Consider the following 15,226-nt stretch of genomic DNA (forward strand, 5'->3'; position numbering starts at 1 on the left):
CCAGGATGGCCTATGATTGGGCAAGAACCATTCCAAATGAAAGCTATTTTCTAAGGCTCATATATAAATAAATTGGAAACACCATTGTGTGGAAAGTCTATGATCATATTTTTCAATTTAAATTAAATATTTATGAGTGCTTATCTTTGGGATAGCAAATTGCTAAAATATGGAGGGTGGTCCTAACAAGACCTTCTCTCTCCCATTGGTGAAAATTATTTATATGGATCTTTATGCCAATTTACTTTGATCATCTAAAATTGCAACTAAAAGAAAACAGAAATGAAGCATGGAGTACAGTAGGTAAGTGAGACATCTGAATGAAAGCCATTTCAGACAACCCAGGAAAACAGATCAACTTAGTGACTGAATAAGAGAGGGCTTTTTCTAAGGGATGCTAATTATTTCACCTTGCAAACACTGTGGACCAAAATAATTTTAGTAGGAAATGAAAATTGAGTTATAGATGGATAAGAAATATCTCTAAATTTAAAAAAAATCTAGAAATGCCCAAAAGGGTTAAATATAAATCAGACAGTCTTTTAATAGGCCACATAGAGAGTAGTATGGCAAGACTAGAAACCTTAAGACAAAAAAGGCCCATATTTGCTGAAAACTGTGTGTCACAGTTAAAAATGTAAAGAATGTAAGGGAAAGAAGGAGTAAAAAAGATAAAAATATGATTTACAGAGTTTAAAGACAAGGGTTTTCTAGGCATTGTGATGGAAGTATTATCAGATCAAAGGACTAAGAGAGAAAGACTCCATATAATAGGATATTCTTCTATATGGAGTGTGTACATAGGCAATGTTTTTTGAACACTAGAGCATGTAGAAAGTTCTCTAATTGGTCTATTGCTTCCACTAGGGGTTGATATTCGTAGGGATTTAAAAGTACAAATATATTCTGTGCTGAAGAACAAGTTATTGAATTGTTTCTCTGTGTCATGTAACAAAGTTTCTGGATGTGATCTGGGGAAGAAAGGAGGCACTTAAATTGGGACTTCTAACATCAAGAACTTTGTAAGACTTCTTTCTATTGTAAACTCCTTGTTTTGTTTTTATTGTTCTTTGTTTTGTCAGACTGAGGATCTTAAAAATACCAAATTAAGAAAGTAATTGGGGATGATGGTATATGGAAAATATATGTTAAGATGGGAAAGAAAAATAATACCAAACGTGAAAAGGAAATTAGGCTGAATGCTTCTGAGTAAGTACTATAAAAATGAGGGTCCCATAGGATGTTGGCTTGGAAATCACTCATCCCTACCCTTGGCGAGACTGTAATTTAGTGAAGGACATGCCTCCCCAATGACCCTTTGTGTTGTTTATTGCCTTACCTTGAGATAGCTTGTGTATTTGAGGGTAATCCTGGGACAGATGAGAAATAACAACCCTAACCAATATTTGCCATCCCAGATGCTGGGAGCCAGTGGGCAGTATCTGAAACTTTTGGATACTTCTGTCCAGAATTTTCAATCTATTCTAGCATGAGACAGTAATCGTGAAAGCCACAAGGGCATTGCATATCTGGAGAATTTTAATAGTCATGTGAGGCTTCTTCCATACAGAAACGCACAGGAGAAGAAGATAGGTGTGCTGAGAGGAGGAACAAGCTGGATATCAGTGATAACAGGATGCTCATAAGTTTCCCTTTCCACTGACCACTGAGAGGCCTCTGGCATCACAGAGGTTTTGACTCTCTTTCAGAAATCTCATATGAGGTCCTCCTCAGACTTATAAAAGTAAAGTGATTTTATAATAACAAGTAGAGTAATGGGAACAGAAATATATCATATTATCAGAGAATGGATTTTATCCAATTAGAAGAAGTTGATAAGAAGCAGTGGAGGTGTGTGACTGGGCAATAGAGAAAATTGTATGTAATAAAGATCTGTGGTGCCTGCTCAGAGGTGAAGCAGTCTACATTTTCCTTACCAAATGATGTAATTTGCATTAATATTCTTTTAGATGGTAAACATCAAAGGTTTTTGAGGGTGTACCCTGGGAATGTGTCTCATCTGTGAACCACTCATAGGAGCTTATTTCATGGCTATGGAAGAAGCTGCTATGGGAAAACTTGGACTTGTCCTTTCCTGGCTTTCTTCTTTTACCACCATGATATCTTTTTCTATTAAGTCACCTATATCGTGTGGAGATTTTGGAGTTTTGTTTTTGTCCTGTGACACAAATTATTTTGAAATTACATTTGTTTGAATGAACTTATTTCTGTAATCCAAGCAAGACCCCATTCCAGGTTAAACAAAAGGTCTTATATAATCTTGTACAAGACTGCAGAATGATGGGAGTTCCAGGCTAAGGAACTTGAAGTTCACTCAAGAGGCCCAGGTCCTTCTGCATGAGAATGTTTACTAAGGTGAAAAAAGAATGAGATTTGGATATAGATAAATCTGCATTCAAAAAATCTTTGCATTTTCTAGCTTCAGGTTTGAGAAAGTTGCTTAGATCCATATAAGATAATAATGATAACTAACTAGGGTTTAGGAGTCAATGTGATAATACATGTAGAATACATTGTAGCATGTGGTATATGCAAGTATAACGTTTACTGAGGTGGAAATGTGGGCCTAGATGCAAGAAATGAGAAGTCATACTTATATGAAAAAGTAATCGTTAAATCTGTGAACTACAACCAGGATCAGCTAACTGCAATAGTTGATCCTGTTTTTGTAAAGAAACTTTAAGTGGAAAACAGGTATGTTCATTCCTTTTTAAGTGTTGTCAAGAACTGTCGTCATGATACGATGGCAGACTGGAGTAGTTTCAATAGAAACCATATGGCCTGGAAAACCTATATTATTTATTATTTTGCCCTTTCCAGAAAAAAGTTCTAGATCTCTGGGGTATACAAATATGAGCATTGAATTTTGAAGAAAATATAAAAAGAAAGCTAAAGAGAATTGAGTGTACATATAAGAAGTGTTGACATATGAAGATTCTTTTCAATTTTTGAATATTACCATTATCTCAACATTTATTGATATGATAACAGGATCATTAAAGTAGCCTTCCAAAAGGATACTAGAGATGAAAATATTCCATTGCATCAAGGCCTATTCCCTTTGCATTGAGAAAACATAAATAAGGAGTGGGTACCTTACTCATTTTCACCATTTTAACCTCCTAAGGAGCCTGAGTATTTTTGAGTCATGGGAGGAAATTCACAAAGGTAACATCCTGGAGAATTCTCACAATTGAGGCTTGAAACTAAATAACCAAGAGACTCTCTGTCAAAAACCTAGGGATATATTCTAAAACTTTTACAATACATAACAAAAGTACCAAACTGTTAAAGTACATTAAAAATATGAAAAGATGTATAGCTGATAATTTTTTGACCCCATGCTGTATGTTTTAACTTCACATGAGAACTTGAAAAGATGAACACATTAGTTTAAGTAGTTGTGTTTCAATTTACCTCTCTATTTAAAGATGCAGTCAAAGTACATTATCTGCAACCTGCAAAATAATTCTTAAATTGTAAAAGGAAATTTGGTAAGATTTTTAGCAGCTGAACTAGATATTCCACACATAACTAGCTGATCAATGACTTTATCTCCAATATTGTCTCTAAAACTTTCCCATTAAATTCAATGAACAAATTGTTCAAGAGAGAGGCATATTCCCTAACACTGTGATATGTTTATTCTCTAGGGATAATACTTGGAACATCACAACTGTAAAATTCAGTACATTTAAAGTTCGTGTGCAAAGTTAGATCTCACTGGCATATCCTGAGAATGTTGCCTGTGAGTCATGCATTTATTTGGACACCTGATCCTACATAAATATTATTATTATTTTAAACAGTTATCAAAAAATTTAATGAAAATGATTTTATAGTCTACATTCCTGAGAAGAAAGTAATGTACAGAAACAAAATTATCTAATTTTCTGATATTTTACTCAATTTGATAAATTCCCATTTCATGTAGAATCTTAACTTGAAAGCCTTCATTTGAAAGATTTTTATTTGAAAACATTTTACTTGAAAGAAAATGAAATGAGTTAGAAATTTTTTATCCATTTTATGAATATGAAAAAAGTGAAGGACTTAAGCAAGTGATTTTTGTTTTTGTTTTCCTACAATCTTTAGACAAAAAATATTTAAATCCTTTTCTCCAAATATTCAAGCATTATACTTTTTTATACATCTTAATATTCAACATGAATATTTTTAAATTATCAATTACTTGTTTAAGATCACAAATAAAAATGGAAAGAAAAATGTGTCTCTGATACATTTATAGGAATTATTCAATGAAGTTTTCTACATGGTTCATACTTGATTTTTCTGCAGACCACAGTAGACAAGTTTTGGATGAAATTCTAGCTGAAGTTATAAAACATGAAAATAAAAAAACTCAATAAATCTCGCTTAGAGTCTAGGAATAACATTCATCAAGCTCTTCGTGCTTTCTGATCATCACAATCAGAATCCCTGAGCAATAATGTGAACCAACCATCTTCATTTAACTAAACAAAGATTACCTATAAATGTGCCAGGACCAACTAAATGAAAATCACATTCTCCAAATGATTCTGTTTTAGGAAAAAAAAAGTTATTTGGATTCTAAAACCAAATTGATTCTGAAACATTTATGGGAGAAAACTCCACCCAATATGAATGCACATCAGAAAAATTGTCCTTTATTTTACATCTTCAAAAGGAGAGACAGTCAGACTCTTTTAAAACTATTGAACAAAATATTTTAAAACAAATGTATCCTTTCCAAAATTTCTAAATCCTCTAGTTCCAATTTCAGAGGATACTGCTCAGCAATCCTCCCTCTCTTCTTCTACTTATTAGAAATGGCCACAGCTGAATAATATGAAATGCTCGGGCACATTTGGTAGGATGAACACACCATTTTTCTGCAGTTGCAACATGCTAGAAATACATTTCAGAACTGATATAAGTAGATTAGTTTACCCTGTTTATTTGCCTATGTATACCAGCTGCTGCAGCTCAGATTTCTCTAAGGATAGCATGAAGTAGGAAATCTAATTTAAAAGTATAAGCTATGAGCAGTTGAGGTTTAATTCAGGAATTTATGGACTCACCACTGGCAATAAGCTCTAAGGAGTACATCTAATATAGTGCATTATGGCAGCATCATTCAAAGTGCTGTGGTTAAGGGCTTGTCAGCACTTCTATTTTAAACTCCTCTTTTCTGGTGTTTATGATTTGACCATTAAGAATTGCTGGGGCTTGGAAAAACAGTTTCTGAAGATTTAGTTCAGTAGCAAATTGTAACATTTCCATTTTTGAGCAGTAGAATGAAGAGCAAAGTTGTATGAAAGAATGCCATCAGAAGCCTTAACTAAGTTAGGGCTTCACCTTTTGGAAGAAAGGAAGGGAGAAACCGCTATGTTAGGCTCTTAGGTGGTCTGTGCTCAAGATATTCTGAGTATATGATTATGAGTTGGAGAACATAACAACAGATTGAGTTTGAGATTAAGAGGAAGAGACTTTGAAAATTAAGAAAATATATTTTTCTTTTAAGCCTTGAGGTTATATGCAGTTCATATTCCTTATTTAATAAGAGAATGCTGTAATGTGAAATACAATGTTAAGCTTCTGAAAAATGAATTATATGAAAATGAATTATGTTAATATCTGACATCTAGAAGCAAGGAGTTTTGCTCCCCCTGTGACTGTGGTCAATGAACAGTTTCTCTGATGGCAAGACTTATATAGCACCTCAGGGAGTGCTGACTCTGAGTTCACTTTGCACTGTTAAAACAGAAAAATACACAGGCAAAATAGAAATCTTTTTGTCTTCTCTGACTAGAGTACCATGTCTAGAAAGATAACTAGCAAGATTGTGTTTTAGTCAGCTTTTCCGTCACTGTGACTAAAAGACCTGACCAACACAATTGTAGAAGAGGAAAAGTTTATTTGAGAGTTCAAGGTTTCAGAGGTCTCCATTCCTTGGGGCTTAAGTTGAGGCTGAAAATCGCGGTAGCAGATTGTGGTGGACAAAAGTGGTTCACATGATGATCAAGAAGCAGAGAGTGAAAAGTCTTTACTTGCCAGATACAAATATATATATATCAAAGCACATCCCAATGCCCCACCTCCTCCATGCATACCCTGCCTGCCTTCAGTTACCAATTAATCCCATCAGTTGATTAATTCACTGATTGAGTTAAGGCTGTCACAACCCAATCATTTCTTCTCTGAACCTTCTTGTGTAGTCTCACATATGAGCTTTTTGGGAACACCTCACATCCAAACCATAATAGACTAGATGTAGATTATCATATATTGTACCATAGACAGACAGAAGTCTCACAATGTAGTACTGGAGCCTATGGATGTTACTCAATTATGATGGACATCACTCAGTTTGAGTTAACTATCCCTGGTACATAACATCAACTTCTTAAATTTTCCATATATATTAATAAACCATGGATTCCATTCCACTACATCAGTTGGTTGATTCAGATTGGGCTTCAAACTTAGTGGTGTCAATTAGTATCCTTTCTCAATTATTCTTAATTAGGGGCAAAGGAGAGACAGAGGACATTCTATTCTGCTGAGAAACAGAAGGGAACAGACATGTAGAGACACAATAAAGAAGAATCTTATTAAGTTCTTGTGGCCAAGTTGCATATCTGTTGGATTTTCTTAAATTCCACTGTCCACTAAATAAATATACTACCTGTGTTAAAACTTCTGAGCTTCCATTACTTAGACAGAGATCCTAATGAAAACACAAAATAACAGGGGAATGCCATTACAGTGGCAATTGTTCAGTTTCATAAAATTATGACGTTTCATTTCTCTGATTTCTCTTATCTTTTCCACACTGAGGAATCAAATTTATTTTCCTTGATCTTGGCATCTCATTCAAATATAGTCCAGATTCATTACAGCGAATTTTTCATCATTTTCTCATTTCTTTCATTTAATTGTCTATTGCTTTATTTTTTGCCTTTAGTATTATTTCCTCTGATATCAGAAACCTAAATACCTATTATTTATTTCAGATATAAATAAAATCTTTTTCAGATATAAATAAAATCCAAGTCTTTGTGTTTGTATTCTTTTGATTGTAAAAAGCAAAAGTAATATAGAAATAATATAAACCACAAAAGAAATTAAATACTAAATGGCATTTTTCTGGGCAAGAAGAGTAAGTCTTATTTATGAGGAAAACAGATCTAGTTGTATCTGGAGGTTCCATCTTTTTCTGATTTTCAAAAGTTCTAATTTCTTCAAATGAGGACATGAAATGACAATAGCAATTTCATTTTTTTCTGTACACATGATGCTATCCAGAGGAAAATAAATAATATTTTCCAATGGTTTCTAAAAGTGACATGGGGTTCTTTTTTAATGCATTTTCCTATATTGGGCCTGGTGATTATGTGGGCCCAAAGAAATAAGATGTACACAATTAGTTTAAACCAGTAAGAAACCACTTTTGAAAGCAGAAGAAAGGAGAATCACACGCAAAATATATTTCTAACAACAAGAAATGGTTACTTTCTTAACAATTAATCATTGTGTGCCTGGTGATATAAGGAGGGAAATGATGGTGGAAGGCAATCAGCAATTGTCTACAGCACCATTGTCTGCATCGTTCTCCAGAAGAGAGGTTCCTCTAGAGGTCTTGCATCAGTTGGTGTGAAATCTCCTCTATTTATGTGAAACAAAGAAGCATGTTTAGTCTCCAAAGTGATAAACAGGAATGAGGTGGGGGATCCAGTAACAACATAGCCAGTAATTAAAGAGGCAGAGAAGAGTGAGAGTATAGGTCACTAGAACCAAGGCATAGAGGATGTAGAACTGCCCAACCAGAAAACAACAGTGACAATAAATCTCAGAGAACTTGAGCATACAAAATATAGAACTGAGCTGTCCTGACCTCAACATAGGAGGAGAGACTCTGAGAAGCGTTTACTAATGAACAGAATGTTATAATTTGCTAATGGACAGAAGGTGCAAAGCTAGTGTGTAAAATTAAAGCTAGTGACAAATATCTTTACTTACACCTTCAGTAACCCACTTCACCAATTTTCATTGTGTGCTTACTGTGTTACAAGCCCCATGCTGACTTCAGAAGACACAGATATAAAACTGTGGGGGTCCCAATCACATGATATTTATAGTCTTGGAAAGGTATACTTACATTATAAAGTATTTCTTGATCAATATCTGTACAGGTTGCTCTTAAAAGCAATAAGAAGGGCACACAATTCATTCTGGAGATGGAAAGGTCTCAGAAGGCTTCTGACAGTAGGGTGGCTGAGTGTAATCCTGAATGGATAGTGGACTCTATGAAGCTATGGAGAAAGAGGCAAAGGGTTCTGAATAGAGGAAATTGTATTACACATATCCTGATGAAAGAAACAGGTCAGTCAACTTTTTTCCCTTCCAGTGTCAAAAAACAATGAGAATATAGAGTACCCAAGAAAAGAAATATGTCTGATTTTCAGAATGTGGGGTCTGAGAATTTCTAAGTATTCCTTAATGGTCCTTATTGTGGACTGCATATTTTTATCACACCCTTAATTCAAATATTGAAACCTCAACCACTAATAGAGTGGTATTAGGAGATGAGACCTTTGAGAGGTGATTAAATCTTGAGACTATAGTCCTCATGACAGAATTAGTGCCCTTATAAGGAGAGACATTGCAAACTTGATTCCTTTCTCTGCTTTTAGCCATGTTAGTGTATCAAAAAGTTTAGAGGTAAAAATGATTGGGTTATGAGAATCTTAACCTAATCAGTGCATTAATCCCCTGATAGGCATGAAGTGGGTGGTAATTGTATGTAGATAGAGTGTGGTTGGAGTGGGTGGGTCCCTGAGGGCATGCCTTTGGAGTATATATGTTTTCCTTGTTGAGAGGAGCTCTCTCTATGTGCTTCCTGGTGCAATGTCCTCAGTAGATTTCCTCCACCACACTAATGTGCCATGATGTCCTGTCTTGACTAGGGCCATGAGGAATGGAACTGGCCATTTATGGCTCTGAAACCATGAGCTCCTAAATAAACTTTTCCTTCCCTAAAATTGATTTTATCAGGTCTTTTGGTCACAGTAGCAAAAAAGATGACTAAAACAAATGCTGAATGCATGTCATTAAATATTTGTCTAAATTCATAGAATGTTCAACACCATGAGGGAATCCTGTGGTAACCTGTGAACTTTGAATATTAATGTATCGATGCAGGTTCATTGTGATATCTGGTGTAGGATGTTGATTATGGGTGAGGTTATTCATGTGTTAGTGCAAGGGATTGTATGGGAAATCTCTGTACTTTATAAAAAAATTTTACTATGAATGTAATACTGCTTTAAAAACTTAAATCTTAACAGATTTTGAAGATAGAAAGAAAACTTAAAAAAATAGCAGAGAATCTCTAACCCAAAAGTCTGCTAGAGGAAAAGAAGAAAGGATGGTTAGGGTTTCTAGACTGTCAAGTTCCAAGCAACATTATACTCCTCTGGGGAGTCAAGAGTGTACATTAATTTTCTGGGCTCATTAAAATCTCTATTGGTTTTAATTAGTATTACGGCCCAGTGGTCTCAACTCCAACCTTACATGTGACCTTTTTCTTTACACCCTTTAAAAACTTCATTTCTGTTCTTAGCATACAGCTTTCTTCAAATTGCTTCCACAACCCTCATCCCATTTCCCCCAATTTTATAATCTCCTTGGGACTAGTTTCTCTGGTGTTTAATTTTCAGAGATACAGAAAGTGAAGAACATCTCTTCTTGGATGACTTTTATTGCTATAATTCTTTTTCTTTGAGCATGAAACGAAGATAGCACAGATATACAGATGCGCTCCACTGATAAGAGGTTGGTTCCAATACAGATTAGGAGATTGGCTACCTTTTGTCCTCAATTCCAAGTAATGAAATCACAACACCTCCTATGATACATATGCCTCCTTGTTTTGTTACTTCATCTCTTCTAGACATATAGGACCCTCATTCTATTGTCTCTGAAAGCTGGAACCTGGAAATTTAACATGAAATCCCGATGCTTTTTCTATTTGGCAATTCTACAACATACTAGTTGACCTAGTTCTCTTCCCCTGTGCTAGCTCTAATAAAGACAATGAACAACTCTAATGCCTAAGCAAACATATCAACCAGGAATGAAGATTTTGTCCCATCATTTATTAGAAAACCAAATATCTATGATTATTTTTCTATAATCTCCTTCCAAACTTCCCTCAACTTAGAAGTGAAATATTATCTTTATCACTCCTGGGAACAAGAAAGAAAAGAATCTTTATTCACACACAGTGCAGTTCTCACAAAATAAAGAAAGTAATTTATTTTTGTGCCTAAGATAATCAGATGGTGATTTCTTGGCTTATCTTTACAGGTTCTCTGGAGGTTGCTGGTTTCAGTTGCTGGGGATTGCTTTATAATATGGCATGATTTGCTATATTTAATGTACTCTTATATCTACCTTATTATTTCTACCGTTGGGGCCTTTTGTGTTTCTGTGAGGAAAAGACCTGATATGAACAACTCAGAAGAGGACAAGTTTATTTTGACTCATGGTTTCTGATGTTTAGTCCATGGTCAGTTGAGCCCATAACTCTGGGCCTGGGATGAGACCAAACTTTATGTCTTAAGAACATGGTAGAAGAAAGTAGCTCAGGATATGATGGCCAAGCAGAGAGATCACTCACTTTACCAGGGACAAAATATAAATACAGTCATAACCCCAGTGATCTACTTCTTCCAGTAACATACTATCAACCTACAATTACCAGTCAGGCAATCCTTAAAATGGGATTACATCTATAATAATCTAATCATTTGCCTCTGAACTTTCTTACATTGTCTCACAAATGAGTATTTTGGGGGACACCACATATCTAAACCCTAACATTCTACCTCTTGCCCCTCAAAGTTCATGCCCATCTTACATTGCAAAATACATTTAGTTCATCTCAAAAGCCCTCACAGTCTCAAAAGTTCCAGCATTGCCAAAAGTCCAAGTCCAGAATCTCATCTGAGATTTTAGGCAAACATTTGGGTGCTTTCCCCTGTAAAATGAAAAAAAAAATATGTATATTCAACATATAATGGCATAGGGTAAATATTTTCATTCCACAAGGGAGAAATATGGGCATAGAATGAAGGGATGGGACCAAAGTAGGACTGAAATTCAGCTGGGCAAACAAGTTCTGTAGCATCACAGCCAGCATCTGGAGCACATGGCATCTGGATATTCTCTCTAAAGGGCTTGTGTAGATCTTCTCCGATTGCTTTAATTATCATAGCCCACATGGCCTCTCTATTTAGTTGTTTCTGCTAAATTCCTGCACATATCCTTACATATGTTCAATGTTACTAGCATTTCTTAATCTTGGGGGGTCTCCACTGCAACTTCATCTTCCTTCATGCATCACCCTCTCAGGGACTGCCTACATGTTTTCCAAGTATGCTGGTCTCTTAGTTCTTCTTTTGAAATCTCAATAGAAGCCTCCATGATCCCCTAACTCCAGCATCCTGCATTTAAGCCTGAGATGAGTGGGGTCTTGCCAATTTCTGCAATGCCCTCAAGTCATCTTTCCTATTGTCTCTGGGTATAGTGCCTAGCATCAATCTCTTTAACAACCACAACTTCCTTAGTCCCAATTTTACTTGTACTTTTCTTGACAAACTGCAAATTTTCAAACCTTTCCGCTCTGCTTTCTGCTCCTGGTTACCACAGTAAATTCAGTTACAAGCATTCAGAAATATGCCACTGCCTTAATGCTGTACTGCCTTGAAATTTTCCCTGCCAAATAAATTAGTTGATCATTTTCAAATTTAGCCCCACAGAAACTTTCAGGTCATGAGCAAAATGAAGACAAGTTCTTTTCCAGAATGTAACATGAATGACTTCTTGTCCAATTTCCATTAGTCCTACTTGCCCTCTGAAACTTCATGAGCACAGTTTTTATTGTCCATTTTCCTATCAGCATTCTAACCCACCAAAATTTCCCATTAAGTTCCACTTACCACATTCTAAAGATATTTATCTTTAATTTCTAAACTTTTAAAAATTCATCCCAAAACAGCTTCAAAGACTTCTGAACCACATGGTCAGTAAATCATAACAATGGTCCCACCCCAGTACCAATTTATGTTTTAGCTAACTTTGTGTCACTGTTACCAAAAGACTGGAAGAACTACTTAGAGAAGGAAAAGTTTATTTAGCTCATGGTTTCAGAGGTTTAGTCCATGGTCAGCCAGTTCCACAGGTCTGAGCCTGAGGTGAGGCAGAACTTCAGGGATTTAGGGTATGGTGGAAGAAAACGGCTCAGGACATGACTGCCAGGAAACAGAGAGAAAGCTCCAGTTACCAGGGACAAAATATAACCCCTCAAATCATCATTCCAATGGCCTACTCTCTACCGCCAATCCCTGCCTATTGTTACCACCCAGTTAATGCATATCGGTAAATTAATACACTAATTAGATTACAGCTCTCAAAATCTAATTATTGTACCTTTGAATATTCTTGCATTGTTTCACATATGAGCTTTGGGGGAAATCTCATGTCTAAAACACAGTGGTGCTCAAAGCTGGGTCCATTATTTTTCTTAACTAAAATTTTTATGTTTATTTAGATTCATTTCTCCAGAAAGAAAGATGAGACACTTAACAACACAGAGTCAGGCATATTAATAACTAAACTTCTCTCCCTCTTTTGAGGTAGATATAAAGTCTTAAAATTAAGTTTTGAATATGAGGTGTTTCTCCTTAACTTCTACGTTAATGGAGAAGATTAAATAATCCAATTATGAGAGCTGTGACCTAATCAGTGGATTAGTCCATTTGATGGATTAATAACTTGAGGACACTCAGTGACCACTGAGCAGAACAGACTTCTCTTATTCTTGCTCCGCTTCCTCCAGAACCATGTCTGACAAACTCTATATGACTGAGATGGTGAAATTTGATAAGCTGAAACTGAAGAAGATGGAAATGCAAGAGAAATATTCTCTGCCTTCAAAAGAAACGATTGAACAGGAGAAGCAAGCAGGCGAATCGTAATGAGGCGTGCACAGTCAATATGCACTGTACATTCCACAAGCATTGCCTTCTTATTTTACTTCTTTTAGTTGTTTAACTTTGGAAGAAGCAAAGAGGTTAGGTCAAGTTTAAATGACTGTGCTGCCCCTTTTCACATCAAAGAATTGAGAACTACTGACAATGAAGGCCAGACCTGCCTCTCCCATCTGCCTGTCTGACTGGCAGAGAAAGAAAAGAACTTGGATGTTGTTGATGGAAGAAGTTGGGTGGAAGGATGGCAAAATCTAAAGTAAGATCCAAGCTGTTCCAACTTGTTCTGCAGGCTGTAAAATGCAATTTAATAAGAGTGCCCTTTTTTGGTTCAAATGATTTTAATTACTGGAATGCACAATTTTTTAATATGCAAATAAAAAGTTTTAAAATCTGAAAAAAAAAATAATTCAAATGGATTACTGGGTGGTAACTGTAGGCAGGTGGGTCATCATTGGAGGAAGTATGGGAGGAATACTTTGGGGGTTATATAATTTGTCTCCCGTTCCTCCCACGCTCTCTCTCTCTCTGCTTCCTAGTTAGCATATGATGAGCAGATTTCCTTTGCCGTGTCCTTCTACCACTATGCTCCCAGCTCACCTCAGACCCAGAGTAAAGGACTGATACTCTGAACCTGTGAGCTCAAAATAAAATAAAATAAAATAAAATAAAATAAAATAAAATAAAATATTTCTCCTCTGTATTTTTCTGTTATCTTTATATAGATTCATGTGCCATTATTGATGAAGTACAGGCTTTTCACGGTTGTGATAACAGGGCTCTGAAACAGTTCTGTTTTGAGGTTGATGTTACCTATGCATTGCCCTTGGACACCTGGGCATTGCCCTTGGGCACTTGGGTTACAAAGGGTCTCTATGAGCTTGTAGTAAGCAGTGTGTAGCAATGAAGCACAGCATTGAGCCCAAAGGAGTGGTAAAGCTCAAAAACAATGAATCCTTGCTGAACTGTCACAGAAAACAGGAAAAGATATAGACCTGGTATAGATGCTAGTCTAATTTTTATTTGCCTGAGTGTATTCCTAACCATTAGGGGGAAATATTCTAATCAGCAACTCGTTTGGATGTTGCCATGAAGTTTTAAAATTTACATTATTGAGTTTTTGTCTTTTTCTTTTCACAGGGAATGAAATCCTGCCTTACTCTTGTTAGTCCACCTCTAAGTAGTGAGAATTGGCCAAGAAACAGGCTGGAGGCAAATAGCTATCTGTTTTCCTTTTCAAAATGCTTGTTCTCATTAATCTGTAAACCACTTCATTTTAGGCTCCAGAGTGCAAAATTGATATTTATCACTTTCCATTCATAAGTTGCACCCCATCATTTATAATATGATGGAAATCACTTATGACCCAGTTCAAAGCAGAACTGTCCAAACACTCTCAAGAACAAATATGTGATTTTTCACTTTTCCCCAGGCCCTTTTGGTATCTGGGAGCAACCACTCAATCTAGGTTTGGCTCTTCATGTGCCCACCTGAAATGTAATGGAAAGATGCAAGTAGTGGTGAGCACTGGGTAAAAATGATATAGCAACATCTGAATTTTAGGCGCAACTGTGTCAACTTTTCCAGGGAAATTTGAAGTGTCCAGAGGTGATGACAGAGGGAACCAGCATGGATCAGTATTAAACAGGTACTCAGCAGCAGTGGCATCATATTCTCAAAGGAACTTTTGTTTGTTTGTTTTAAATATTTTTTCAGTGAGCTTCAGCACTGTTCATCTCTCTTCTTCATGGATTTTTGTCTTTTTAAATTATTAATTGTACAAATTAAAGGGATTCACTGCAGCATTTCCATACATGCATATACCCTCCCTACATCCCCCTTGTGTCCTTCCCTCCTCTGCTCCTTCCTTCCAGTAGACTTCCCAATACTCCCTTTTTTACTTTCAGGTCTTTTTTATTTTAATTTTTTATTTTCCAAAAAGGAGATAAATATAAAATATTTATCATTCTGTGTTTGAACTATTTTGCTTAATATGATGATTTCTAGTACCAACCATTTCCTGCAAGTAAGGTATTTTATGTCTGAACAATACTCTACTATGTACATGTACTATATTTTCTTTGTTCATACATCTATTGATGGGAATCTAGGCTGATGGCATGGTTTGGCCATTGTGAACAGCATTCCAGTAAAGGTATATATGCAACTAT

At 35.8% G+C, this 15,226-nt stretch overlaps 1 protein-coding gene across 1 annotated transcript; it reads left to right on the forward strand.

The window, feature by feature from the left end:
- Positions 1–289: 289 nt before the first annotated feature.
- Positions 290–13,138, forward strand: LOC124989237 (thymosin beta-4-like). Its single transcript, XM_047559179.1, has 2 exons — positions 290–303; positions 12,872–13,138. The coding sequence occupies exons 1-2, from the start codon at positions 290–292 to the stop codon at positions 13,044–13,046; spliced, it is 189 nt and encodes a 62-aa protein (XP_047415135.1). The 3' UTR covers positions 13,047–13,138.
- The last annotated feature ends 2,088 nt before the right edge of the window (positions 13,139–15,226 follow it).

This window comes from Sciurus carolinensis, chromosome 7, assembly GCF_902686445.1.
Source record: "Sciurus carolinensis chromosome 7, mSciCar1.2, whole genome shotgun sequence".
Taxonomy (NCBI): Eukaryota; Metazoa; Chordata; class Mammalia; order Rodentia; family Sciuridae; genus Sciurus; species Sciurus carolinensis.